The following is a 23,169-nucleotide window of genomic DNA, read 5'->3' as shown; positions in this document are numbered from 1 at the left end:
AAGCGCCAACGTTGACTCAGTAGTTATTTAATAAAAAAAAAAAAAAAAGACAAAAAGGAGATACTGTTAGCCTCAATTGCAAGTTACAAAGTAAAAATTATATTGTTAACCTGTCTCTAAGAAAATTATCAGCAGTGGTGTGTTTACTTCAGCTCTGTTAAGTATCTGTGGTTTAGCAGCAGTTTAGCTAACAGAACATAGCCTTCCTTAAACATACAACATGATGTACAGTACAAATTGATGTTGTAGGTTACTAAGAAACTACATTTGACCTGAAAAACATTTTGTACTGTTATATCTGACATGACTGCAAAAAGATTATTTTTTTTCCTTTTTCAAAAAAAAAGCTAAATTTACATGACACTCTTGTGATTGCATAGTAGTGCAGAGGTTCGGTTCCTGTCTCACAGGTACAACAGACTGGTCTACAATTCCCCATTAAAAGAAACTGCCTTTTTATCTATCTTGGGCTTTTCTAACTATTTCATTACCTTTAGAGTTATGATGTTGAAAATAATGCAAGAAGACACATGAGCAACACAAGATATTTTGATTGAACCTTAATATGCAAATATGTCATCAGCTGTGAAAATAACTGAGATTGTGATTTCCATCCATCCATTTTCCAACCCGCTGAATCCGATTGTGATTTCAAGTCACCAAAATCCTGCTTCATTACCTTTCAGCACAGTTTCACATTATCACAAGCTCACCACATTTTGACAGACATTTAACATGCTGTCTGACTGCACTGGGGACCGTATGAATGAATGTTTCCCATGAATATTGAGGTTAGCCAGAGTCTTGGTCCATCTTTTTTCCTTTATCCATTCTGGTATAATCACACAAGATATCAGACAGACAAGCCTATCTTCTGCTTGCGTAAGAAATCAACCATTTTTCTTCTTTACTTGAGACCCCATCATATGCATTGTACATCTGGCTGTATGTTCATTAGTTGTCAACAGGTGCCCACCTCTACAACTTAACAGTGTGATTGTTGATGCTTTGGCAAGTTGCTGGTAATGCTACACCACAAGACTGGTTGCCATGGGCACACAAAGTCACAAATAGCTAGGATTAATTTATTTTATATAGGACACATTTGTTTGGATCAGAATGTGAATACATGCCCAGAAACAATGTATCAATATAATCTCAGAGGTTTTGGATAGACTCTGGACACCTACATCTGGAACTTGATTAGACTGCTTAAGGAATAATATGGAATAAAGTGGAATAACCAGGTCTGGGAATATTATGATATGCAAAAAAACAAATGTGGAGGACAGGTTGTACTCATGGGAAATGTATTTATGTCTGAACATGCAAAAATATATGATGTCCCTTGAGCACTTGAGGTGATATGAACACTTGAGGCTATATACATTATATATATATATATATATATATATATATATATATATATACACACATACACACACATTATATATGTATACACACATATATACACATATATATGTGTGTATATGTGTATATATATATATATATATATATATATATATATATATATATACACACACACACACACACACAAGCTATAGCCTATAAAAAGAACAATTCTACAAAAATCACTTAAGTGACCATTTCAGCATGCTTCATAGTGAAGCACAAAAGAAAATGGTTAAGAAAAAAAAAAATCAGTGCAGCTCCTCGTGTCATAGCATAAATCAGTCTCTATTAAGTTAACTCCACATTGTTGAACTCATCAGTACTCGTATTAAGAACAGATCAGTGAAGGCAGATACAAAAAAGTAAAAGTAGCTCTTTAGCCAGAACAAGTAATTCAACATTTTCTGAACTTGCTTTTTCTATCACAGTACAGTACATGGTCACAAGGAACTAGAAACTATGTTGGCAGTACTGGGAACAATACAGGAATCAACCCTGGAGAACAGCTAGCCTGTCACTGGATATAGTCATGCCATTCATACAATTACTCATACTGTGAGAATTTAAAGCTGTAAGTCAACAAAAAATATACATCTTTGGAATGCAGGAAGAAATCAGAGATCACAGAAAAAACACAAACAGACATAAGAAAAAATATAATCTCCACAGAAACAATGACTGGGCCAGGAGTTGAACCGAGGTTCTTGTAGTGATATGGTAGCAGAGCTAACAACTGTACCATCCACATAAGTCTTTTACATAGACTGTAACTAAAATATTGTGTTATTTAGGAAGTAAACATATTTTTTGGTGTCCAGAAGAGAAAGAATCGATTAAAAATTGCTTACACTTGCCAAAAGGAAGCTACAAATGTACATTTATTGCCTTGACATATTGTTGAATTAATAATGGATTGAAAAGCAGTATTTGGACAAGAAATCTGTAATACAGGATTAATGTGCATAATTAAAAAATTAGCAAGCATGTTAGTCAAAAGCTAAATAAATTGACAGGTTTTAATGCTGACCTTAAATCCTATTTCCGACTGTATACATACAGGAGACACTGTGGAATGGTTTTACAAGTAAAATATGGCATTTTAAATATGGTCACTTACTGACTTATGCAAATGTTTTACACAGAAAAAGAACTGTATTCACCTAGTAAAGAGTTCTCATTTGCCTGCCAAATACTCTTTAATCATAAGGATAGGTTTCTGTTAATTTGAAATCAAAACAATAGCAGGATTTCAAAAATTGCATTTATTTTCAGTTTGATTTTTCAAGATTATAGATAAATAGAAGAATATACGTTTGATTTAAATGAGCAATCTTTTTTCATTTTGCACTCTATTTTCATAATTATATTTTTAAAAAGCAAAGTGTCTATAAAGGAAACCCCATAAAAAAAACAGGTCGTTGCCTTAGCAGCCTACAGATGCTGTAACAATGACCCATTTTCATTACCATAATGTAACATTTCTGTTATGTGGTATTCAAGGCTTTTCAGAAGGGTTAGTCATCATTTTCTTCTGCTTCTAAAATAAAACCACAAGCAGCATAATATGAACATCAATCCCAGAAATGAAATACTGTATTTTGTTCTGTACTCAGCTTTACACAGAAAAATACAGACATAATTAATCTGAGAAAACAAACCTGTGCATTTATCCAACAACTTCACAATATAAGGAAAAAACACTGCCACTGCTTGTTGGGTAGTCAAAAGGCATACCTGCTGAAATCACAATTCTTCAATATGTAGACAATAGAATACTGTGATTTTTGTTAGACATTCTAAACTGAATAAAGGAAAGCACTAGTAATAAAGTAAGCTACACAGTTTTACAAACAACCAGAAAAAACAATCATGTCGAAATAGGAACCAATTTTGTGGTATACTTTGTTAAGGACATGATTTTCCATTCATGCAGCTGGAACCAAACCAGAGAGTACACAGGAGAGGATGACAGAAACACCCAGGAGTTTCATGTGTCTGTCTGCTCCCTGTTTATGTCTAATGTCATCAACCTGGTGATCTACAACTGGCTACAACAATCTCTTTGCCTTTGGTCCCAGACCAAATCTGGACCACCTTCAAAAGGACTTCTATTGTAGTCAAGTTTCTCTCTTATGACAGGATAATTTGCCATCCTTATATACTGATGATACATCCATCCAACCAATAGCTTGCCCATTAGAAATCAGTAATATTACGTCTTTCCCATTAGTGTAGCTCAGTTAATAGACTTATAGTGAATTCCTGCATTGTATGTTATCTATGCCATGAGATGCTGGACGGTTTAAATGGCGACCGTCTGATGCCTAAGCTACCACTAATATGGAGCCAATATGAAAATGCAGTTTGTAATAGGCAAACATCAGCTTCCAGCCGCCTATCAATTGTTATTATGTGTCTCCTCACACATATCTAAATCCTTAGCCAACTGTAGAGGTTTTGCTTTATAGATTAATCTTATTTCTTTTGTATCAATATTCTGCATTTCTGTTTGCATCTTATGGACTATAGCTAGTCAAACACAAAAGCTTTGATAATACTAAAAATGACAGCCAATCTAATCTGTGTGTATGTTGTGAAGTAGACTTCCAGCTTTTGACTGGATGATGCACAGAAAAACAAAAAACTGAAACTAGCAGCATCACTCAAAAGCAGTATCAATAAGCAGCTGAACGGACAGTCTGTAACTAAATATGCAGTATTACCCAGTAAGAGTGAGGAAATCAACCCATGCTTAATGTGATTGATTGATAAAGTTATATAAAACAAACTAGAGACATTAGTATATACCTATAAATGATTGAACATAAAGACAAGACAGCTCTCTTTCAAAGATGTCACCTGCTGAGAAGAAATGAAGAGGCCACGCCTGCCATCTCCTGACTCACTGATATTGCAACCTGAATGAAGGAACAACATGTCCATATCAACCTAGCAAAGATGGACCTTCTTGTTATCCCAGCTCAATTGTCTATTTCAGCATCACATCTTGGTTCACTATCACCAACACCCACCAAGTCAGTATGCAACCTTGGAATGGTGACTGATTACCAGCAGACATTCAAAAACAATGCTGCTACCGTCTCCCAATCTTGTAGATTCAATGTGTCTAATATCTGCAAGATCAGACAGTATCTGACAGAATATGCAGCACAACGGCTGGTCCAGGCCCTGGTCTTGTCACAGCTGGATTACTGCAATTCCCTGCTGGCAGGAGCACCAGCATGTGTCACTAAGGTACTGCAGATGATTCATAATACAGTGGCACATCTGGTATTCAACCAGCCAAGGCTGACCTTGTCTCACATTGCATTCAGCACTTTAGTAATTTTAATCCTCTAATTGAGCAGGAAGTCTTAACTTTAGTTTCTAAAATGAAGCCCACTACTTGTTCCCTAGATCCAGTGCCAACAAAACTAGTAAAAAGTGAAATTGATGTTCTTGCAGCAAATATTCTAAACATTATCAATAGTTCATTATTGCATGGCACAGTACCTGATACACTAAAAGTGTCAGTCATTAAACCATTACTTAAAAAGTCAGACCTAGACCCACACATACTAAATAATTATAGGCCTATTTCAAATTTACTGTTTCTCTCTAAAATACTAGAAAAAGTAGTCGCCAGTCGGCTTCAGTCATACCTTACGCATTACAATTTACTTGAGAAATTCCAGTCTGGTTTCCACACTGGTCATAGTACAGAAACAGCACTAACGCGGGTTGTAAACGACATTCTGATATCCTCTAATGAAGGAAACTCCATTGTAATTATGTTGTTGGACTTAAAATGGTCAATGGTGTCAAATGCTGCACTTATTTTACTGCACAGGCTAGAAAATGATGTTGGGCTTACAGGCACCGTGCTCGCTTGGTTTAGTTCTTATTTATCAAATCGATTCCAATATGTACAGAAATGTGCCGACAGTACTCCATCATTATACACAGAAGTTCAATATGGTGTCCCGCAGGGCTCAGTACTGGGACCTTTACTGTTTTCACTTTACATGCTTCCACTGGGATCTCTCATTAGGAAACAAAGTTAATTTTCACTCGTATGCAGATGACACCCAGTTATACCTTTCATTTAAATCAAATGAAGTTTCTCCGATATTGTCTTTAATTAGTTGTGTTAGTGAATTAAAGGAGTGGATGAATGAGAACTACTTGTCTTTACATACAGATAAAACAGAGATGTTAATTGTTGGAGGGAATGACGCTGATCACAACAATATTCTGTCATCATTTAACTTGGTTGGAATCCCCATTAATTTTAATGAATCAGCCCGCAATCTAGGAGTTATCTTTGACTCTAGCATGTCATTTAAAGCGCATATTACAAACTTGTCCAAAACATGTTTCTTCCACCTTAAAAATGTTAGGAATTTAAGGCGCTTTCTAAATAAACAGGATTCTGAGAAATTAATTCATGCATTTATTTCTAGGAATATTGACTACGGCAATTTGGTGTTCACTGGATGTTCAAACTGTTCTCTATACAGCCTCCAGTTAATCCAATATGCGGCTGCAAGAATTATTACAAGAACAAGAAAATACAAACACAACTCCAGTTCTTAAATCCTTACACTGGCTCCCGGTTAAGTTTAGGGCAGATTTCAAAATCCTCCTTTTAACATATAAAGCATTAAATGGCCTAGGCCCGGCTTACTTGTCTGAACTTATCATGACTTACAAACCAGAGCGCACATTAAGATCTCAAGATGCCGGTCTGCTTATGATTCCAAGGATTAATAAAATAACAATGGAAGGTCGAGCTTTTAGTTACAGGGCCCCTAAACTGTCGAATGGTCTGCCTGCTACTATAAGAGATGCCCCTTCAGTCTCAGCTTTTAAATCCCGGCTGAAAACTCACTACTTCAGTTTAGCATATCCTGACTAGAGCTGCTGATTAACTGTATATACTGCATCTCCGTTGTTAGTCATTAGCACTAAAACATAAGTAACATGATAGTTATAATTGAATTGGATAGTTATAACCCTCACCTATTCTGTTTCTCTTCTCGGTACTCAAATGTGGCGCTTGGTGCCACGGCCCACCTGCCAAGTTGTTTTCCCTGCCTAAGATAAAGTCATCCCTGATGGAGGATCGCAGGAATCGTGGGAAAGACAGGTCCTTTCATTGGATTGGCTGGCCCAACGCTGTTTCAGCCATGGAATGGCCAAATGGGGGAGGCAGCTTGATGGATGAGGTCTCCAGGACTCTAAACATATCCAAATCTTATTATGTGATATCATCTACTGTTAAATTCTGCTCCGTACTTCTAAAATTTTTATTTTTATACTGTATTGAAGATTTGTTCTGTTCTGTGTATTGTATTGTATTATATTGTATTGACCTCCATCTTTTGACACCCACTGCACGCCCAACATACCTGGAAAGGGGTCTCTCTTTGAACTGCCTTTCCCAAGGTTTCTTCCATTTTTCCCTACAAGGTTTTTTTTTGGGAGTTTTTCTCTTGTCTTCTTAGAGAGTCAAGGGTGGGGGGCTGTCAAAAGGCAGTGCCTTCTTGTATAATTTTGGGCTATACAAAAATAAATTGTATTGTATTGTATTGACACATGTCACTTCTCTCTTTAGATCACTACACTGGACTCCTATAGTAGCACATATTAAGTTCAAATCCTTGATGCCGACTACAGAGTAGTCAGTGGCTCTCCACCTATATAAATGGACACACTGGTGAGGTCATATGCTCATTCTCGACCAGTCGGATCCGCCATTGAACAGCATCAAATCTCAGTCCAAATTCTTTTCAGATGTAGCTCATGGCTAGCGGAATGAGCTTCCCACCACCATTCAAAACATGGACTCCCTGAATTTGACACTAGAATTACCAAAGCCTACGAAAAAAAACTCATAGATCCGTCCCACCTTAAATCGCTTCGCACCTCTGCATCAGCGTCTTTTGTCCTGTAAATGTGTCGATAAGCAGCAAGCAGCCTAATATCACATCCCCCCACCGCGGCACAGTTTTCTCAGCTCAAGTCTGTTTACCTGCGTGTCAGTTGCTTAGAGTTGTATAAAGTGAGAAGCAAAATGACACCTTTCATAAATACTATATTGTTATTTGCAACACATGCATTTCATGTTTATGTAAACACATTGTTAAAACAGAAACGTTTTTCATGTTTTAGTAATAATTGACAAAATGTAGACATGAAGTATATAACATGTGAAGCCTGAAGTCCAAATATCAAATAAACACTTTCACAAAAGGTACAAATATAACAGAACAAGTGCGCTTCTATTCAAGACTATAACTGCAGAAAAAGAACCCGCGTTAGGGTGCAACATTGACATGCATTTGTTATGACCGCTTCGGTCGCGCAATGGTATCAGCTGTTGACTGGTAATCAAAACTTCATGGGTTCGACCCCGGACAAGTCCCTTTTGAGAAGTGAGCTGCTCTTATTCTTACTATCTTACAATAAAAACATACATTTGATTTCAGCCTGTAACAGCCGGTGTAAATTTATGAACTTGTAAAGGTTAGCTTTGTTTTTTTTAATTCAGTTTTATTCTCTTAGTTATGTTCACGAAACCCACTCCCCCCCCCCCCCCCCTTTGACACTGCTGTTTTCACATAAAGACGCGCTATAACAGAGGTGAACTCAGATCATGACAACAGTTCTACATCCAAGCAAGAATGCACGTCGCATTTTTGCCGTTGCTGTACTTTGTATATGTACACGGGAAGCTCTGCAGTCTACTTGTGACTTTACGCCAGGGGTGCCCAATACGTTGATCGCAATCGACCGGTAGATCGGAAAGGTAGTGCAGGTAGATCGCGTTGCATTCAAAAAAAATTTTTTTTTAAAATGTTAGTCTATCATATATCCTCCCTATGGCATTTGCCACTTGATTGACATACAGGGCGGCCAGTCTGAGATCTCTTTTCTTCTAACACACTGGTCATCCCGCACGCACGATCAAACGCGCGAGCTACTGCAATAGATAAGATAGATAGATAGATACTTTATTAATCCCAAGGGGAAATTCACATAATCCAGCAGCACCTTACTGATCCAAAAAAGAAAAATATTAAATTAACGATTGATAATAATGCAGGTAAAAACAGACAATAACTTTATATAATGTTAACGTTTACCCCCCTGGGTGGAATTGAAGAGTCGCATAGTTTGGGGGAGGAACAATCTTCTCACTCTGTCAGTGGAGCAGGACAGTGACAGCAGTCTAGTTGCTGAAGCTGCTCTTCTGTCTGGAGATGACACTGTTTAGTGGATGCAGTGGATTTTCCACAATTGATAGGAGCCTGCTAAGCGCCCATTACTCTGCCACAGATGTCAAACTGTCCAGCTCCATGCCAACAATAGAGCCTGCCTTCCTCACCAGCTTGTCCAGGCGTGAGGCGTCTTTCCTCTTAATGCTGCCTCCCCAGCACACCACCGTGTAGAAGAGGGCGCTCGCCACAACCGTCTGATAGAACATCTGCAGCATCTTATTGCAGATGTTGAAGGACGCCAGCCTTCTAAGGAAGTATAACCGGCTCTGTCCTTTCTTACACAGAGCATCAGTATTGGCAGTCCAGTCTAATTTATCATCCAGCTGCACTCCCAGGTATTTATAGGTCTGCACCATCTGCACACAGTCACCTCTGATGATCACGGGGTCCATGAGGGGTCTGGGCCTCCTAAAATCCACCACCAGCTCCTTGGTTTTGCTGGTGTTCAGGTGTAGGTGGTTTGAGTCGCACCATTTAACAAAGTCATTGATTAGGTCCCTATACTTCACCTCCTGCCCACTCCTGATGCAGCCCACGATAGCAGTGTCGTCAGCGAACTTTTGCACGTGGCAGGACTCCGAGTTGTATTGGAAGTCCGATGTATATAGGCTGAACAGGATCGGAGAAAGTACAGTCCCTTGTGGCGCTCCTGTGTTGCTGACCACAATGTCAGACGTGCAGTTCCCAAGACGCACATACTGAGGTCTGTCTTTTAAGATAGTCGACGATCCATGCCACCAGGTATGAATCTACACCCATCTCTGTCAGCTTGTCCCTAAGGAGCAGAGGTTGGATTGTGTTGAAGGTGCTGGAGAAATCTAGACACATAATTCTTACAGCACCACTGCCTCTGTCCAAGTGAGAGAGGGATCGATGTAGCATACAGATGATGGCATCATCCGCTCCCACCTTCTCCTGATATGCAAACTGCAGAGGGTCGAGGGCATGTTGAACCTGTGGCCTCAGGTGGTGAAGCAGCAGCCTCTCCATGGTCTTCATCACATGTGATGTCAGAGCAACAGGCCGGAACTCATTCAGCTCACTAGGGCATGATACCTTTGGGACTGGGGTGATGCAAAATGTTTTCCAAAGCCTCTGGACTCTCCCCTGTTCCAGGCTCAAGTTGAAGATGCGCTGTAGAGGACCCCCCAGCTCCGATGCACAGACCTTCAGCAGTCGTGACGATACTCCATCTGGACCCGCTGCTTTGCTGGCACAAAGTCTCCTCAGCTCTCTGCTCACTTGCGCTGTTGTAATTATGGGTGGGGATGTCTCTCCTATGCTAGTATAAGCAGAAAGATGTGTGGAGGGTGCAGTACTCCGAGGTGAGAGTTAGAGTGGGTTAGGGTGGTCAAACCTGTTAAAGAAATTGTTCATTTGGTTTGCTCTCTTCACGTCTATCTCGATGGTGGTACCCCGCTTCAAGCTGCAGCCAGTGATGATCTTCATCCCATCCCACACTTCCTTCATGCTGTTATTCTGCAACTTCTGCTCCAGCTTTCTCCTGTACTGCTCCTTCACCGCCCTGAGCTGGACTCGGAGTTCCTTCTGCACGCGCTTGAGCTCATGCTGATCACTGCCTTTAAAAGCCCTTTTCTTCTGGTTCAAAAGGCCCTTGATGTCACTTGTAATCCATGGCTTGTTGTTAGCATAGCAGTGTACAATTCTTACTGGAACTACAATGTCCATACAGAAGTTGATGTAGTCAATACTCCGGCTATCTAAGTGATCTAGTTAGCCTTCCAATTTATATCGACTAAAGAAGGGATTTAAAAAAAAAATTTTCGGGGGTGAGGTATGGGCTGGATGTGGAATTGGAAGAGGATTTTTTTTTCTCACAATGTCACAATCGAAGTGCGTTTGTCTGATCTGTCAATCTATCATTGATATTCCAAAGAAGGCAAATGTGGAAAGGCACTTTCGAACTGTTCATAAAAACTACGAAACTGACTTCCTTCCGAAAAGCAATTTGAGAAAGAGAAAGGAGAGGGAACTAAAATCGCAGTTAATTGGACAGCCGTCAGTTTTCACTCAGCTGAATTCAAAAGCAAAGGCAGACACACCAAAACAAAAGGGGTCGCGAATTTTGCCATATGTGGTGTAATTTCGCTATTTGTAGGAACATTTTAAACTTGTAGCGGTGTATTGGCAGCAAAAAATATAGGAATAAATTTTATTAGGGTTTCAAAAAAACGTTAGGGGGGCACAATTAAAACTGTTATAAAAACTCGGGTCACAAATACTTAAAGGTTGAGAAACACTGCATTTAGGGAAGATGTTGAGGGTGATTCACCCGCATCAAAAAATTACAACTCTATTTCACCTAAAACTCCTCTACAGTGGAGGATTAGATTTTGACACTACAGGATGACATTCAGCTGAAGTATGGGACTCATGGACAGTTTTGGAAATTACTCACAGAGGAAAAGTACCCAAACATGAGGAAATGTGCTACCTCCTTGACTGCATTATTCGGCTCTACTTATTTGTGCGAGTCAGCCTTTTCCCACATGAAGATTATTAAATCCAAATACTGTAGTGACCATAAATGAAATTGTTATAGTGCCATAAGGGTTATTCAGTTATGCAAGGTACAACAACATAAAATTTTATGTATAAAGTATACTCTATAATATATATATATATATATATATATATATATATATACATATACACACACACATACAGTGGAACCTCAGTTCACGAACATCTCGGTACATGTGCAAATCGGTTTACGCCCAAAAAGTTCACCAAACTTTTGCCTCGGTTCACAACCATACACTCGGTATACAAACAAGCCAGTTTCCCTTTCGGTTTGTGCGCACTGATGATTTCCGCACGTGTTGCATTGTTCTCGGTCAGACGTGCGTGCTTTCGCTGTGAACTCTTTGTGCTCTATTTCATTTCCCTTCCGGTTCATATGCGCCGATTACTGTATTTAAGCACGTGTTCAGCCTCTCCCTGTTCGTTGTTCTCAGTCAGACGTGCGTGCTTTACCTGTGAACTCTTTGTGCTCTACAGTATTTCATGAGCTTTTGCAGTTAACCATGGCTTCTAAGCACTGTAACCTCCTCTCCACCCAGTTCCTCCTCACTTCATGCCAGAACTCGATTCATGCAAGGTTAGTTTTCTTGGTGGTTTATGGTTAGTTTTTGTATTACAGATTTTTCAAATGTTCATTTTTCGGTTCGTAGCATGAATTGTTGCAATGTTACTTTTCTTGGTTGTTTATTAAGTTACGGATTTTTCAAATGTTCATTTTTTTTTTTCCTGCGATCGGGTTGTAAGGCTATAGCGCAAACTGCTGCAATGTTACTTTCTTGGTTGCTTGTGGTTGGTTTTTAAATAAAGTTCGGATTTGATCAAATGTTCCTTTTTTTTTTTCCCCTGTGCTTAAAACTCATTTAAAAAAAAAGTGTTTATACAGCGATCGGGTCGTAAGGCTATAGCGCGAACTCTTGCAATGTTAGTTTTCTCTGTTGTTCAAGGTTTTCTCAGTGTTATTCAATGTTTTTACATTTAGTTTACTATTACGATGTGCATTCTATGGTGTAATTAACTATACTTGTGCTTAAAAATCTTTAAATAAATATATTTACATACATTTCGTACCATCTGGAACGGATTAATTGTATTTACATAAAATCCTATGGGGGAAATTGCTTCAGTTCACGACCAAATCGGTTTACGACCAGAGTTTTGGAACGAATTAAGGTCGTGAACCGAGGTTCCACTGTATATTTTATATATATATATATATATATATATAGTGGGTACGGAAAGTATTCAGACCCCCTTCAATTTTTCACTCTTTGTCATATTGCAGCCACTTGCTAAAATCATTTAAATTAATTTTTTCCCTCATTAATGTACACACAGCACCCCATATTGACAGACAAAAAAAAAGAATTTTTGAAATTGTTGCAGATTTATTAAAAAAAAAAAAACTGAAATATCACATGGTCCTAAGTATTCAGACCCTTTGCTCATTATTTAGTAGAAGCACCCTTTTGAGCTAATACAGCCATGAGTCTTCTTGGGAAAGATGCAACAAGTTTTTCACACCTGGATTTGGGGATCCTCTGCCATTCCTCCTTGCAGATCCTCTCCAGTTCTGTCAGGTTGGATGGTAAACGTTGGTGGACAGCCATTTTTAGGTCTCTCCAGAGATGCTCAATTGGGTTTAAGTCAGGGATCTGGCTGGGCCATTCAAGAACAGTCACAGAGTTGTTGTGAAGCCACTCCTTCGTTATTTTAGCTGTGTGCTTAGGGTCATTGTCTTGTTGGAAGGTAAACCTTCGGCCCAGTCTGAGGTCCTTAGCACTCTGGAGAAGGTTTTTGTCCAGGATATCCATATACTTGGCCGCATTCATCTTTCCCTCGATTGCAACCAGTCGTCCTGTCCCTGCAGCTGAAAAACACCCCCACAGCATGATGCTGCCACCGCCATGCTTCACTGTGGGGACTGTATTGGACAAGTGATGAGCAGTGCCTGGTTGTTTAGGTAAATAACATTCAATCTGGCTTTTATGTAAGTAACATATAAATGTTAATGTTTTGGGCACATGCATCATCCAGATCTAAACACTAGAGTGGAGCGTCTATAGCTGAAGGTGGAAGCTGCCGTCACTTTACTTTGTATATAAGAGCCAGATCGAATGTTATTTACTTATTTACCTTTATTTATTTACTTACTTCCTATAGCGTAAAGTGACAAGTAGACTGCAGAGCTTCCCGTGTACATATACAAAGCACAGCGATGGCGGAAGTGCGATGTGCATTTTTGCTCCGATGTAGAACCATCGTCATCTCTGTTATAGTGCGTCTTTATGTGAAAACAGCAGTGTCAGATGGGGGGGGTGGGATCATGAACCTGACTAAAAGAATAAAACTGAATAAAAAAAAAAGGCTAACCTTTAGAAGTATAATAAATTACAGACTGAAATCAAATGTATGTTTTTATTCTAAGATAGTAAGAATAAGAACAGCTCACTTCTCAAAATGGACTCGTCCGGGGTCGAACCCGTGAAGTTTTGATTACCAGTCAACAGCTGATACCGATGCGCCACCGAAGCGATCGTAGCAAATGCGTGTCAATGTCACACCCTAACGAGGATTCTTTTTCTGCAGTTATAGTCTTGAATAGAAGTGCACTTGTTCTGTTATATTTGTACCATTTGTGAAAGTGTTTATTTGATATTTGGACTTCAGGCTTCACACATTGTACACTTCATGTCTACATTTTGTCAATTATTACTAAAACATGAAAAACGTTTGTTTTAATGATGTTTACATAAACATGAAATGCATGTGTTCCAAATAACAATATAGTATTTATAAAATGTGTCATTTTGCTTGACTTCTCACTCTATACAACTCTAAGCAAATAACGCACAGGTAACCAGACTTGAGCTGAGAAAACTGTGCAGCAGTGGGGGGGGATATGATAGCAGGCTACTTGCTGCTTATCGACACATTTACAGGACAAAAGACGCTGATGGAGAGGTGCGAAGCGATTTAAGGTGGGACGGATCTACGCATTTTTTTGTAGACTGGTAATTCTAGTGTTAAGAACTGTTTGAAGACTGGTTTGGTGAATTTCTGTGTAAGACTGTAACTAGCTTATATTTTGTTTTGAGCTCTTCACATGTGATAATCAGTTTTGCACCCTTGTCCTGTGAAACTTTTTTACTCGACTATGTTGACCTCCTTTTTAAGCTGCTTTGGATAAAAGTATCTGCTAAGCAATAAATGTAAATAAATCAAACACACACAATTGCACATAATGAATCACATCACACATAATGGTTTAAAGGCAAATGTGTATTGAAATCATGATTTTTTCCCCCTAAAAAGTGCCTCATTCACAGACACGTCCTATATTCTGTCACCTAAGAAGAAGATCAGTCTACTGTGAGCATCTGATGACTAAAACGGGACAAATGAAAAATGTTGCCTGGTCTGTTAATATTTACTATTGTTGCAATATAAAATAAAATGATCAAAACATGCAAACAGTTAATCCATCTTGCCTTTTGTCAACAATACAGGCTCCAGGATACAGTGTAATAGTGACTGTAATTTTTTTCATGCACCTCTCAATACCAAGTTAGCATCTTTTGAATGCCAAAAAGCATTGCTCCAGACAACGTTCTTCCCTTTATTGACACTATTTACCTTTTCCCAAATGGATAATTTCACCAGAATAAAGCACCATGTCAGACATAATCATATGCTGAATGTATTAGCATAACTGCAACTTCTGTTTATATCAAAGGCCTGCAAATCTTAATCCATTAAAGCACTTTTGGGATGAAACGGAATGGGAGGCTAAAATCTGTACAAATTACATGATGTTATCAGGTCAGCATAGTCCAAAATAGCAAAGTAATGTTTCTAGCACCTTGGTGATTCTATACCTTAAAAGAATCCAAGCTTTTCTGAAAACAAAAAAGAGGTTTTCCACCAAATTAGACATACCTATATCTAATAATGTGGCCAATTATGTAAATCATTTTTGATAAATAAAAAATATAATTTGTACATCATATGTATGATATTATTTCAACCCTATTTAAAAACTATAATCAAGGTATTTAAAATGGCAAAATCTTCTATGTTTAATAATATTTGTTTGAACATTTTCTTTAAGCACTGTGCTATACATATTTCAATATCATGTTATCAATATATGTTTTCATCTGCTGCCCTATGTAAAGAAAAGAAACAAAAGCACAACCATGCTTTGTCCAGCTGGCTAAATGGATTTTGTGTTCCCCACCTACTATAAGCCTACTTCACCTGAACTGCCATTTACAGCATGTGGTAACACTATAAAAACAAAACAAGCCAAGCTTAATCAATGTGACATTCAAAATAATGTAAACGTAAGTGTGACTCTGCATCAAATCCTGAATATAATCACTGTTTTTGGATGTTAAAATTAAAGAGTAGATATGCTTAAAAAAAATGTCCTTTTCACATCATTTCTTCCCAAGACTTTAAATAAAAATATTCAACATACTGTATATCTTAATCTTACCAAATGCTTCTGATGGTCCAGGTGTATTCTTTTTAGTAAAATAAGTGTTGGATGTCAGAAGGCTGTCATAAATATTCAGTATGTTCACAAACAAATGTTATATAGAAGCATAGTATGACACACTTGTGCTACACGTAGTGGTGTAGCATAACATGGTCATATAAACCAAATACACTCCTCTGGGTTCAAGTGCATTTGTTTTGACCAATGATCTGTCAGTATTATATGAACTTAGTGAAGTTCCCCCATTCATCTTACCACATTATGGAAACATATCACATGATCACCTTTAGATTCACTACATTGTGTATGATGTTAAAAACATTATACAGTGAATGCTTACTCCAAATTTATATAGGCATAAGCATGTGAACTATGCTTTTTGGAAAAGATGCCATTGCTCTATACAGCTGTGTATAGTCAAGTAAAAGCACTAATTACAGCTAACCTACAAACAGCTAGTGCTCAATTAACCTCAGCCTGCCATTTCAGTTTTGCCAATCCTGTTTATAAGCACCATGTTTACTTAACAAGAATATGTTAAAGGTTTCTCCTTTGGAGTGCTTGTTCACATAAATTTAACCTACTGAAATATTTACAAAACTTCTAAATATTTTAGCTTTAGTCAAAAAAACATTTATATAGAAGATCCACTTTCCATTTTTACTCTAAGGTTATTGATGGGCTTTAAAATGATGCTGGAAGCAGAACCAAGTTAATGGAGTAATGCCAGCTAAACACAAGTACAGAAAACATTACAATTTATATTCATTTACTTAGCCAATACTTTCCTTATAGACAATTTATGTTTCCATATTTAGTTAATTTACACCCTGGGGCATTTTTCAGCAATCTCCAACCAAGTGGGAGTACCCCAATATAAACCATTACTATTCAAATATGAAGGCAGGACAGTAATATATACATATTATTTACCTACAACCTGACAGAACATTTCTCAAATGTGATAGCATCTGTGTTTGCAGCAAATTTAAACAATCCTTTACTTAGAAACTGCTGCTAAACTAGGAAAAATGCAGGCACTCACAGTAACATTTTCATATTTTTGTTTTCTAATATGGTATATTTTGTATACAAGTACTGCTTAGGAAGTTTTTCACCTCTGAGGTGTTCCCAGACATGTCATCTGTACCTGTGTAAAGTTTCATGTTGATAGCAGAAACAAATAAATAGTAAAAGCATTTGGCACCATGGGTCGCCTCCTCTATCCAACACCTCTGTCCAAATGGCAATCCTGGTTCAGAACAATTTTATTGCACATAAAACTGTGAATCATATAAAAACTCTGAACCCCTTCCCCTAATACACTCTTATGCCCAAGTACCTCTCTACCCCACCTACACATTTACATGAAACTAATTACATTGTTTACTCCTTCTTCAAATAGTATATTTCTTCATTACAAATGCTCATTATGTCCATATATGGACATCTATGTATCGTTTGAGATGTCACAGTCGCTGACATCCAATGGTATGAAGTGCGAGTGTGTGACCTATTGAATCTGAGCTAAAGACCCAGAAAAATGAGATGGTACTTACCAAAGGTGGCTTCGTGACTGCTATTATTTGGTGGATATCTCATGATAATTGCATCGTACAATAATGTCCTTGACTTTTTTCATCAGGAGAATCTACTGTAAGTACTGATATGTCACTTGTTGATATTTGGTACTGTTTTGTGGAGTAATATATGACAGCACTCAAAAATCAGAAAAGTTTAACACGGTTTCTGGTTTTCCGCCTATAGCTTGCGTTTGATCAGTCGGTGGGAGGGTTCATCGCATTGCTTGAAATCTATTGGTGTGGACTTTTTAATTGATGCATAACACTTGGGTATTCCTAATGCAAAATAATTACTATGATTTTTCAAAATATTTTTGTGACAATTTATGTAACACCACATATATATGATTTCATATCAGATTAAAAGGCAACTATAAATATTGTAACAATTTGATTACTAGGAGTATGAATTCGACACCCCTTGCTTGCAAGCAAGGTATCGTTTTTGTCGGTGTGTAGTATAGTTCACCTGTGTGATATACTGAAAGATTTTTACACAATCGGCTGGCCTGGTACCGGACTGCTCAGGGTGTAAGAGGTTGTAGGTCTACTAGTGAGAAAATTCAAAATTGAAGTTATAAAGTCTTGCTGCTCCAAGGTTTAGAGAAATTGCACTGCCGTTTTTTATTGCACAGAATTCTGAATGGCACTCTTACAATTTTTCATTTTTTTTTTTACGTAGAAAGATGCACATTATACAGTAGCTAGGTGCACACTGTAACATTTCACATTCTGGAAACAATCAAGTAAATTACATCACAACCAACATGACCCATGTTGTTCAGAATCAAAAACCGTTACACAAGATTACCTAACAGGTCACACATTTTCCTCAGGAATTCAACATGATTAAAGTAAAACTTGAATCTGATATTTTTAGCATACACAGGTTGCCAAGTTCCCTGTATAATACAAAAGGGAAAAATGGTTTCTAATTAAATTAACCAGTAAAGTCTCTTATATAGTGTTAAGCCAAGCACATGCACTACATCAGATGCAAGCAAATGAATTACAGTGCATCTGGAAAGTATTCACAGCGCATCACGTTTTCCACATTTTGTTATGTTACAGCCTTATTCCAAAATGGATTAAATTCATTTTCTTCCTCAGAATTCTACACACAACACCCCATAATGACAACATGAAAAAAGTTTACTTGAGGTTTTTGCAAATTTATTAAAAATAAAAAACTGAGAAAGCACATGTACATAAGTATTCACAGCCTTTGCTCAATACTTTGTCGATGCGCCTTTGGCAGCAATTACTGCCTCAAGTCTTTTTGAATATGATGCCACAAGCTTGGCACACCTATCCTTGGCCAGTTTTGCCCATTCCTCTTTGCAGCACCTCTCAAGCTCCATCAGGTTGGATGGGAAGCGTCGGTGCACAGCCATTTTAAGATCTCTCCAGAGATGTTCAATCGGATTCAAGTCTGGGCTCTGGCTGGGCCACTCAAGGACATTCACAGAGTTGTCCTGAAGCCACTCCTTTGATATCTTGGCCGTGTGCTTAGGGTTGTTGTCCTGCTGAAAGATGAACCGTCACCCCAGTCTGAAATCAAGAGCGCTCTGGAGCAGGTTTTCATCCAGGATGTCTCTGTACGTTTCCTCCCACAGTCCAAAGACATGCAGGTTAGGTGGATTGGCGATTCTAAATTGGCCCTAGTGTGTGCTTGGTGTGTGGGTGTGTTTGTGTGTGTCCTGCGGTGGGTTGGCACCCTGCCCGGGATTGTTTCCTGCCTTGTGCCCTGTGTTGGCTGGGATTGGCTCCAGCAGACCCCCGTGACCCTGTGTTCGGATTCAGCGGGTTGGAAAATGGATGGATGGATGGATGTCTCTGTACATTGCTGCAGTCATCTTTCCCTTTATCCTGACTAGTCTCCCAGTTCCTGTCGCTGAAAAACATCCCCATAGCATGATGCTGCCACCACCATGCTTCACTGTAGGGGTGGTATTGGCCTGGTGATGAGCGGTGCCTGGTTTCCTCCTTCTTTGTCTCATCAGACCAGAGAATTTTCTTTCTCATGGTCGGAGAGTCCTTCAGGTGCCTTTTGGCAAACTCCAGGCGGGCTGCCATGTGCCTTTTACTAAGGAGTGGCTTCCGTTTGGCCACTCTACCATACAGGCCTGATTGGTGGATTGGTAATTATAATGAAATTCCTCCATTAAAATGTATTATCTTTTTCCAATATTGATGCTTTGGCTGTATAATCATTTTCATTAAATTCAATATTTTTTTTAACAGAAGAGAGCAGACCTCAGAAATTTATAAAAAAAAATTGTACAGTACACTTGCACAATCAATCATACCACTCAATTTAAAAGGGTGAAATTCTCCAGCGCCCATTTAAAATTTAAAACAAAACAAAAATATACTGTACATTGACAAATGTCACAAGAAGCTGTAAAATATACCGGAAACATTTTAATAGTACCAAAAGAAGCGTTAGAAATCAATAATGGTTATAATAAGAAATACTATTTACCAAATCTACTACTACGAAAGAGGGTAGAAAAAAATGTTCAAATACAGGGAAAAAAAAACAAATTAGCCACTCTTGCAGGACCCAATTGTAGAACTTCGCAAGGTAATGTTAAGTGGTGCAGTGCTAAACTGAGAAAAAGAGGGCCATTTCACACCTTTAATGAGCACGTAGTATTTTGCAATCTTATCAAAAACATTACAGGTTGAACAATTTTTCACCTAGGGTGAACATATCGGATCCACGTTTCCTACAACCTAACCTTCATTCGTCCATCCATTTTCCAACCCACTATATCCTAACTACAGGGTCACGGAGGTCTGCTGGAGCAAATCCCAGCCAACACAGGGCGCAAAGCAGGAAACAAACACCGGGCTGGGCGCCAGCCCACCGCAGGGCACATACACACACTAGGGACAATTTAGGATCGCCAATACACCTAACCTGCATGTCTTTGGACTGTGGGAGGAAACCCACGCAGACACGGGGAAAAGATGTCTGCGGAAAAGATGCAAACTCCAAGCAGGGAGGACCCGGGAAGCAAACCCGGGTCTCCTAACTGCCTACACAGTTTATTTTTTCAGAACCAACAGAAACTAGTACTGTACTAATGGAAAACAGTATGTGTGGATTTAGTCCATTTGAAATTCTATATTGGCCCAATGTGAGTAAGCGCGTCCTATGGTTGAACTACAGGCATAGAAATACGAAAATATTGTCTCCTGCGTTCTCCGTCTTCCCCGCAAGCAGACGCTGAACCAAAACAGCCTTGCGTTTAAGGCACGCGGGATGACGAAAAGGAGGTGACATAAACTGTGCTATACTCTAAACACAAAATAAAATGGGCATCTATAAAATCACTCTATTCTCATACTGTTAAAGCTATTTACAGTGTTTCCTCTAGAGTTAAACAAACTGTTTACTTGTGTTTTTGCACAAGAAGAATACAAGATGAGATTAAGCACAAGCTGAATAAACTCTTTTTAACAAGTGGACACTTCTTCCCCCGAAAGAGCATAGCCTAACAAATATAACGAAAAGAGTTTTAGTGTTCTCCGACATCTACCTGGCGACGTTATTCCATAACAAACACTCACCTCCACCTGCTGATTCCCACGTTGGATGAGCCAGCGAACCATGGATCGAGGATGTAGACGCAGCGCACACTATCCGCCCCCTTGAGGGAGTCCCAGAGAGATGGGTTGTCGTGGAGTCGCAGACCCTTTCGGAACCAGTGAACTGTGTTCACAACCATGTCTGCAATAAAACGTTCAGCCAAGACAGAAGAGCTTCACGCTAGCGGATGGATAAAATCTCTCAAATTTTAGGACATCCTTCAGGCCCTAGAGTTTACTTGAAGTTGTAATAACACTCGTACCAATGTGTACTGTAAATCTCCTGTAGCTTCTTGAAGATCACCTTACACTCCGTGAAATGTGACGAACAATAAATAGAAGGTAATAAACGCTGGTGGGATACGAGGATCCTCAGTTGTTTCACGATTCTCCCTTAATCAAATCCTTTTCACAAATAACGTTTTTAGTTTCTCGATTAACCTTGCTCTAATAAACTGTTTTCCACTGCATCACAGAAGACATGTAATGAAAGAAATGGCATCTGGACAGGCAGGAGAAATGAAGCAGCACAAAACAACGTCAGCCACGCAATCGAATTTAGGACCCAGCAATTACCTGTCTGAGTCGTAACCTGCGTTTATAGATGCGTTTCCACGAGTTACTGAGGGAAAATTGCGACTTTCTGACGTTGCCTCTGAAATGCAAGCAACACAGGGAATCCCGTCATCTAATGTATATCCTTTTAAACAAAAAGTATGCAAACATACAGGAGTCAAACAATCCCAAAACCGGCAGACGGAAAAAAAAAACGTGTCTTTGATCGTTTCACTTTTTTCTTCTGCGTAGCTTAGCTGCTTTCTCCCGTGTAAACGGATATTAATCCAATGTGTGATTTTCGTGTCCTGTTTCCTTCTAAAATCCAAGTCAGTTTAACCCAAAAAAATGCAAATAGGACTTCCACACGCAATTTCGTCACAGCTCTGAAACAACAACCTAGAACCGTCTATCGGCCATGAAGCTGACACGAGATATGCCCCGCCCCTCTTAGACGTAAAACAAAGCTCGAGCCTGATTGGATTTGCCTGCAGTCATGACAACTGATAGTCACGTTTCTCTAGTGTGACTGAGGGGAGCACGACGTGGGCATGTAATCTGAACAAAAAAAAATGTTTTAAGTTTTTACACTTAAAGTCATTTACAAATGTAACTCTACTATCAATATGAATGCGGAGTCATGAGATACAGATTCCGGTGATTTCTGTTTACACAAAAGCATACGTTGTGTGGCTCGTCGATAGTGATACAATTGGCGATAGTGTGTGTCTCGTATACGTAACTGTACAGTTGGCAACACGCGTCACTTAAGGGCACAACCGGATATAAAATTAAACAAGCCCTTTTATCATTTCGTACGTTTGCTCAATCTTGGAGCAAATCATACAATAATCTTTGCGCGTGGATATTAGCGTTGGTAAAAACGAACTTATAGCAATGCATAAAATATGGTTTCGGGTTGACACGTGGGCGAACTTGTCTATTAGAATAATAAGTAAATTCGCGCAATGTTTTTATATATAATGTACACAAGTGTTTTCAGCAGTAGTGTTTTTAGACGTTTATTTGCAATATCAACTACCAGTTTATTTACTATCATTGTTTGAAGTAACGTTCTGCAGCGCTGATAAACAGTTTAACAAAAAAAGTCGATCACCCCTCACTATTTCGTCATTGAAATTGAACAGCCATTTGTAATGCGCCTTTTGCGTTACATCAGGATTCGGCGTCATCTCTCCGCCCCGTCCTCGGATTGGTCGAACAAGAAAAGTACCCGGATCAGCACACGAAGTAGGGCGAGGAGAGAACCGTGTGGTAACACGTGCTGTTGCAGCGCGTCAAGCAGTGTTACCTAAGCCGAGTCGCTCACTGCCCCTCCCTTCATAGATTTGACCTCCCCTGCAAAGCTGTCTCTGGGGCATTATTCTGAGGTATGATACGTGCTTAGTTCGTGGTGCTGCAAGATTTGTTGAAACAGAGGTTATGGTGATTGCCATTTCCCTAACTGACAAGGTCCTTTTGCCTCATGCAGTTAAAAGTTATTAAGTGTAAGTTACTTTATAACAAATGACTTGTACACTATGTAAAGAATGATCTTAACAATTTAATCGTTATGAATATATATATTTATCAGTTTTCACGTTAAGAAAGCAACCCTGTATGCATCATCTGCATATACACATTTTCTTAAGACATAGCATTTTCCTACTATAATTGGCAATGTTCACTTTAT

The 23,169-nt window shown here is 38.8% G+C and overlaps 1 protein-coding gene across 1 annotated transcript in view; it reads right to left on the bottom strand.

Moving 5' to 3' along the window:
* Positions 1-21,921, bottom strand: part of cry1b (cryptochrome circadian regulator 1b) — an 89,626-nt gene extending 67,705 nt beyond the window's left edge. Inside the window, exon 1 of the mRNA XM_028815944.2 lies at positions 20,904-21,921. Within this exon, the coding sequence (XP_028671777.1) occupies positions 20,904-21,061 (158 nt within the window). The 5' untranslated portion in view covers positions 21,062-21,921. The remainder of the gene's footprint in view (positions 1-20,903) is intronic.
* Between the last annotated feature and the right edge of the window lie 1,248 nt (positions 21,922-23,169).

This window comes from Erpetoichthys calabaricus, chromosome 1 (assembly GCF_900747795.2).
Source record: "Erpetoichthys calabaricus chromosome 1, fErpCal1.3, whole genome shotgun sequence".
In the NCBI taxonomy this organism is placed as follows: Eukaryota; Metazoa; Chordata; class Cladistia; order Polypteriformes; family Polypteridae; genus Erpetoichthys; species Erpetoichthys calabaricus.
This window is presented reverse-complemented; position numbering and strand designations above follow the sequence as displayed.